General features: G+C 32.6%; 2 protein-coding genes across 3 annotated transcripts; one reads left to right on the forward strand and one right to left on the reverse strand.

Moving 5' to 3' along the window:
- Positions 1-975: 975 nt before the first annotated feature.
- On the forward strand, positions 976-3,923 carry LOC110628177 (NAC domain-containing protein 82). 2 transcript variants are annotated; one of them, XM_021774699.2, is made up of 3 exons: positions 976-1,118; positions 1,591-2,899; positions 3,324-3,923. In XM_021774699.2, the coding sequence occupies exons 2-3, from the start codon at positions 1,907-1,909 to the stop codon at positions 3,519-3,521; spliced, it is 1,191 nt and encodes a 396-aa protein (XP_021630391.1). In that variant the 5' UTR covers positions 976-1,118; positions 1,591-1,906; the 3' UTR covers positions 3,522-3,923. The 2 variants fall into 2 exon arrangements, with proteins under 2 accessions (XP_021630391.1, XP_021630392.1); XM_021774700.2 differs by having other exon boundaries at positions 977-1,118; positions 3,327-3,923.
- A 595-nt stretch (positions 3,924-4,518) lies between these two features.
- LOC110628895 lies at positions 4,519-6,134 on the reverse strand. The gene is made up of 3 exons (XM_021775718.2): positions 5,955-6,134; positions 5,807-5,869; positions 4,519-5,301 (listed from the first exon to the last, which is right to left on the reverse strand). Exons 1-3 carry the CDS (start codon positions 6,048-6,050, stop codon positions 5,170-5,172), a joined length of 291 nt encoding a protein of 96 aa, XP_021631410.1. The 5' UTR covers positions 6,051-6,134; the 3' UTR covers positions 4,519-5,169.
- Positions 6,135-7,281: the final 1,147 nt, after the last annotated feature.

The raw sequence follows: 7,281 nt of genomic DNA on the forward strand, positions 1-7,281 counted from the left end.
TCAGAATGACATATGATAATTTAAATATTATGAAGAAAAATCTATTATTTAATTTATATATGAAATAAAAAAGGAAACTAGATCTCCTGGGCAAAATTATGAAAACTTGGTGTGAACAGAATATCCCAGATTTGACTTCCTTGCCACCCATACGATTCCAAGATTAGAGATGTCCGTATAAAGTTTGATTCCACCCGATTTGATTCTAATAAGTTCGTCATAATTAAAATTTTATTTGTATATGAAAATCAATTTAAAGTTTTTTTAAATTAAGCTGAGATATTTAATTATTAAAAAATTATAATTAATTTTAATTATAATTTTAAGTTGCTGTCCTATCCCTTGCTAGCAATCATATAATATATCATAAAGAAATATTATTTTTTAAAAACTTTAAAACAGTAATTAATAATTAATAATAATATTTTTAAATAATTAATATTTTTACCAAATCTTGATCTGAAAAATCAAATCAGAATTAGAATAAGAAAAACAAGAGAAATGTGAAAAAAAGATAAATTTTTAAAAAGAAAATATTATTATTTGATTCTTATATTATTAAAAATTTTATTAAGTAATTTTTTATTTTTAAATTATAATAAATAAATAATAAAAATTTTAATTAATAAAATAAAAAAATTAATTAATAAATTTTTTAAAATTTTAATATATATTTTTAGAATAAAAAAATCTACTAACGTGTTAATTAAATAATAAATTTTTCATTTTTTATATTGTAAATGTAAAAAAAAAAAAAACACCCCTCTTTTTATTCTTTAAATGGCAGGCGGACGGGGAGTGGCGCAGTCCATTTATGGAGTGGCAAAATCCAAGCCCATATAACTAAATCGACAGCCTGACATGTCCAAAAAGTCCAAATTTATGAAGCAATCGGACCAATCAAAAGCCGAGGATTCCTACAGAAGCTTGCTGTCCAATAGCATTACCCCGAATTAATTTACGGAAAAGCCCCTCTTCCAAGAAGCAAAAACGTGTTATTTTTCACTCGTCCATTTGTGTATATATAAGGAAGGCAAATCCCCTCGCGCTCTGTCACTCTCTAGTGGTGGCTCGCTCTCTGCTAATCCTTCCTGCTCTCAGGCGTATCGCCTCATTAGGTACGATCTTTCTAGGGTTTGTTTGTCTTTATGATTCCTTAATCTGGATTTTTTTCAGTTCTTGCCTGGTTTTTACTATTTTTCTTTTTTTCTTGGGGGACAAGAATTTAGGTTTGATTTTAATCTATTTGTTCCTCTTTTTCTTTTTTCCATTTGATTTCGTTCGATCATATTTCAATGGTTTTTTTATCCATTAGGTACAAATTCTACGTTCTCCTGCGGTTTCTTTGTGTGAAATTTAAAATTTCAATTACCGTGGTCAAATTCTTTATCTTTGGATTTTTGTCCGATGTTATCTTGACGACGTATCTTTGTTTATATTTGACGATCCTGATAGTTTCGTGTTGGTTTCAGTTTGTTTCATTTGTCGGATTCTTTCCTTTATGTTCTGTTTTAGAGTATAATCTATATAGGATTCTTGCACTGTTTATGTCTTGCAACTGATTTCGCTTAGTGATAATGTTTAAAACAGGTACGTATTGCGCATCAAATGTCTTTTGATCTCTGGGAGAAAAATTCGACATATCTTTGGTGTGACTTTGGGTTTATGAGCAGGGGGAGATTGTGGTGTTCGAATAAGATATTGTTTCGACATTGGACTTGATGATCTGTTTCCCGTTTTTCTTTTGTTTATAAGATAAACATCTCGTTTAATCTTAATTGCAAGAGGCAAAACTGCTGTATAGGGTCTGGTACTGCGCAAGCATACTTTGATTGCTCCGGGAAGTAATACTGCATAGTGGATTCAATAACTTCTGCTCATAGTGGGTTTTCTTAAGGCTCCAATTATGGGGAAAAAATCCCTGCCTCCAGGGTTCCGATTTCATCCAACGGATGTTGAACTTGTTAAGTACTATTTGAAGAGAAAAGTGATGGGGAAGAAGCTTCTCATAGATGCCATTGCAGAGGTTGATATTTACAAGTTTGCTCCTTGGGATCTTCCAGATAAATCTTATTTGAAGACTGGGGACCTCAAATGGTATTTCTTTTGCCCCAGAGAGAAGAAATATGCAAGTGGGGCTAGAATGAACCGTGCCACTGATTTGGGGTACTGGAAAATCACAGGCAGGGATAGATCTATTAATTATAATGATAAGATTGTGGGGATGATAAAAACCTTGGTTTTTCACAGAGGCAAAGCTCCTAAAGGGGATCGAACTGATTGGGTTATGCATGAATACAAACTTGAAGATAAGGGGCTGGATCTCAGGGGAGTTGCGCAGGATGCTTATGTGCTTTGTTCAATATTCAAGAAAGATGGACGTGGCCCGAAAAATGGGGCTCAATATGGAGCACCATTTAAGGAGGAAGACTGGGATGATGATGAGGCGGAGGAGGAGGAGGAGGTTAATTTTGTTTCGTCATTTATCATGTCTGCACCAGTGCCAGTTAATCCAAATGGTTCTGTAGTTACAAACCCACATGTGCCAGAAGGCACATGCATAGGATCTACTGCGTTATGTCCATCTGAGATGCCATCTGCATCAAACATCGACACAGTGGTTGCTGATAATTATGTTGCATCAAAAGAGCCTCACCAAGTTGGAACTGAGAATGATGATGTTGCTGTGTTGGCCAACTTCTCAGAGGAAAGTCCGGGATCTACTGCCTTATGTCCATCTGAGTTGCCATCTATATCACATATAGATGCAGTGGATGCTTATGATGATTTTGCATCAGAAGAGCCTCCCCAAGTTGGAACGGAGAATGATGATGTTGTTGCAATGTTGGCCATCTTCTCGGAGGAAAGCCCATTTATTCTAACCAATGACATGAATGAGGTTTGTGACTTTCTCTACTCTTTTTAACTGAAATAGAATAGCCAGTGTTTTCTCTACTTAATGAATTTGTTCCTTGATGTTTCTTTGCTTTTTATTATTGTGACTCCTGGGTCATTGTTTTGCTATCTGGCATAACATCTGAATACTTTTAATGGAAATATTAATTTTAAATTTTTTAAATAAAATGATTTGGGAGGAAAAGTCATAAAAAGTTGTCTTGTAGTGGAGTAATAATCATCTCATGTATAGATGAAGACAAACTCAAAATTATAGTTATTACTTCTAACATTTTCATGTAATTCATTCTAGTTTGGAAGGCATTTTTTAGGGTCGATGTAATTTCTGAATTATGGCTTAGTTTGGCCCTTTATGGCACTTGTATTTGTATCTTGTATTGAAATAGATTGTAATGGTGGTTTCAAAGCAGGTTCATAATATCAATGATGGTGGAAACAATGTGGTTAATCCAAGTTCAGACGGCATTGATATTTATGATGGCTTGGGAGACCTGGGCAACCTAAATAGCTTTGGTGATTATATACCGCCAACCAGGGACCAAATGCTTGGAGGAGATGAAATGCAATATTTGGAGCTGATGGATCTTGATGAGCCTTTGGATTGATCTACTGAAGGTGGTGGATACGAACAAGTCCACACTGGTGGTTTGTATGCTAATGGGAGCCGCCGCTTTGATTCAGAAGACTTGTATTGCATTGCTAATCGTCGTAAGTCTGCAAATTTTGTCCATGAAACAGCAAAACTTCGTCGCACGCGTGAAGATGGGAAAAAGACATGGAGATAAGAAATGCTAGTTTTATTATTATTATTATTATGGAAATTTTTGTGTTCCATTATGTGGGGCACGGACCTAACTAAGGGTACGGCAGCCTTTTTCTGCCAAGCAAAATTTTTATGCCCTCACCAGCTGAGAAACATTTAGGACCTGTTTACTTGTGTGCTGAAACATTGATTTCATTTTCCATATTAATCGTAGTCATCTTTCCACTTCAAACAGTGGAAAACATGTTCCTGCGTGATAATTGTCGATAGCTTAAGGCTTTTACGTGAATGACTTGGAAAGGAAAAAACATGTCTCGTCTAAAATAGTTTTAATAGTTGTATGACATCACACCATTTTTCATAAAGCCCAGTTAAGATTGCTGTATGAACATGAGCTGATGAGCATCAAAGCCAGTACTATTCATGGCCATCCCATCCCTAGGTGCTATACATCCACTGTTCTTACTCCACTTAGCCATCTAAATGTAAACAAAATCAACAAAGCTGTAGTCTAGCATATTACTATATAACTACGCAGCATTATTTGAAAACTCAGCTTTGCACAAGTACTTTTAAAAGTGAGTTGCTTCTGCAACGAGTCTTCTAGTTAGCTTGTTTAACTGTCTTGTGACAGTTAGTTAACCAAATACTTACTCTGACTATGCAATCAAATGCTTGGTTATCATGAAAAATATCATGTACACCAATAAAAAGAGAATGCTTGAGAGATTTTCAAATTAATTGGAATGGTAATTCAGTAAGGTGGAGCGCACGATCTGATGCGTTCTTCAAGATTTCTCCCCGCCTCCCCCCCCCCCCCTCCCAAAAAAAAAAAAAAAAAAAAATAGCTTATTCAATTGCTATATTTGTAATAGAATTTATTTTTATCAATTTTCCAATTATCAAATCATATGACAAATATAAGAGTGAAATGGAGGAAGGGCAAAAAAAAAAAAAAAAAAAAACAAGCTCTCATCTCTCTCTACTATCTCTCTCATTTTGCCTCTTTAGCTGTCTCCATTCTCTCTCACGTAGGCACTTCTTTTGCCTCCCACAGAATATATTGCATTCTCTCTCACGTAGACACTTCTTGCTAGAAGTAGAAACTTTACACGATATATATTGCGACACAGAAATAGTAATTAATTAAAGATGTTACTTGTTTTTTATTATATGATTTGAAGAAATAATTTAAATGGAATCCTGTAATAAGATGCATCACTTTAATTTTTTTAAAACGAAAACTTTTTAAATAAAATAATTGAAAAAAAAATCAATTAGAATTAAATTTTTGTAAAGTTCTTTATTTCAAATCGAAGTGTATGTATAAAAACAATGAGATCCAATTTTTTTACGTTTTAAAAAAAAATCTTTAAAGAGGGGAAAAATCTGAGAATGAATTCTTAAAACTGTGGTTATGTATATATGAGATTGGCAATATGTACAGCATGTAACTATGAATAAAAATGGTAGATTACTATGGAAGAAAGCTAGAAAGGTGCTGATAATACATCTCTTATTCCGGCTAGAAGTTGTAAATGTGCATGTATGCACTTGATTTCTCCATCTAAATCCATTGCTTCACCTGCACTTTGTGCCACACTCACCACTGGCTGTAAACCCTGCAAACCCAATTTCTCCTATCATTTTAGTAAAGGAAATATATCTTTAATTTATAATAGAGTAACAAATTCCAATTTAGAAATACAAGTAAAAAGGGTATTCTATTTTCTTCTATAAGGATTAAAATTAGAATTGAATCAGCAGAAACTTCAGATTACGTTAAAATTCAATTGCTTTTTTTTTATTTATTTAGATTTGAATAGCTAGAGAAAATTAATAATAATTAATATATTGGCTATTTAATTTATTCATTATTTTAATTATTTCATATCAACCCACTAGGTGAGGAACCCTTCATTCCTTCCTTCCTTCCTTCCTTCTGATTGAATTCATATTTTCAAAAGCAAACAGACCCCATATATATATATATATATATATATATATATATATATATATATATATTCACCATGCACAACAACGGAGTTCTGCATCATGCATTACAAACTTAGGAAAATACAGTACAAAGAAAGAAAAAAAAGGGAGTTTGTACAGATTCATTCTTACCTCTGTGAATATGCTCACAGCTTCTTCTTCACTTCTCGTATTCACCACATACAAAGCTGCTTCCTGCACACAAAATCATTTCATTTAGCAATTACGTCGACCATCTTCTTAGCCTTCTTTTTCGCATTGGAAAAGAAAAAAATAATACCCTTGCATATTGGATTTGATCAATTGTGAGAGTCCTTGGCTCGCTTTCTATTGATGATTTTCTTTCAATCCTTACACCTAATCCACCACCCTCCATGATTTAGAGAGAGACAGAGAGAGACAGAAATTTTTTAAAAATAGCTTTGAAAGGTGTCAACGGAGACAGCCATGCGTGAAAATGCAAAATCCTTGCTTCTTATACATATATACCATGGTTAAAGGTGAGATGCTACACCACGTAAAAGCAACGTGGCAATCTATAACAAGAAAAATATTCACACGTGGATTCATGGGGTTAGTTGACTGTACACGTGTGTGGTGATAATATCATGGTCGCAACCGTAGCAACGCTTGTCTCTCAGACCTTCCTAATGAGGAAAAAATTTGGTGGATTTTGTTCTCAAATTCTGATTGTTACGTGTTCGTATATCCTCCTACTGCCAATAGGAAAGTGCCACCCTTGTCGACGCATGGACACGTGTGTGCTATTAATGGGAACTATGGAGTCCCGTTGATCGCGCCGTCGATGAAATCGAGGGGAGGTGTGTGGAAGTTATAAACACGTGAGTTGCAGCCGAATCGTCGGCTGTGCAGGGCTGTTGTATGTCAAGACCACTGAGACAGTTAATTCTTTTATTCATAATATCCAATTTCCCATTTAAAATAAGATAATTTATAAGTTTGAATTTTATTTTTATCTTTTAAAAATAATTTAATTTTTAAAAATATATATTTATGTAATAAAATAATATTTCTATTATAATTTGAATAGAAATAATAACAAATTTTTAATATTATTAATAAATTGTCTTTTAAATTTAGATTTATTATTTCAATTTATGATGGGTTAATAATAATTTTTACATAGTTATATTAACAAAAAGAAATATGGAAGATTAACCTATTTCTTTTTAGAATAAGATATCAAATTGCCATTTTTCATTAAGTTAGAAATCTTTTTAGAGTAATAGAGAAATGAAATACTTTTTTTGTAGCTCTGAATATCAAATTTAGCACGAACGATTAAATTTAATTCAATTCGATGGTTAGATTTTTAAAAAATTTTTTTTTTGAATGAATCAATTGAGATAACCTAAATTTTCTGAACTTATTTACCTTTTTATACATCTACTTTAGTGCCATGTTAATGCAACACGCCTAAAAAAACTTTTAATAGCTTTTTATTATTTTAATTGAAAGTAATAAAGAACTTTAAAAAATAATTTAATTAATTTATTCTTTATCGATTCTCTTATTTTTAATAAAAAAATTAATTTTTTAAAATAATTACTCTTGTATTCTAATTAAATTATCTTTATATTTTATAA

The sequence above is a fragment of the Manihot esculenta genome, chromosome 12, assembly GCF_001659605.2.
Source record: "Manihot esculenta cultivar AM560-2 chromosome 12, M.esculenta_v8, whole genome shotgun sequence".
NCBI lineage: Eukaryota > Viridiplantae > Streptophyta > Magnoliopsida > Malpighiales > Euphorbiaceae > Manihot > Manihot esculenta.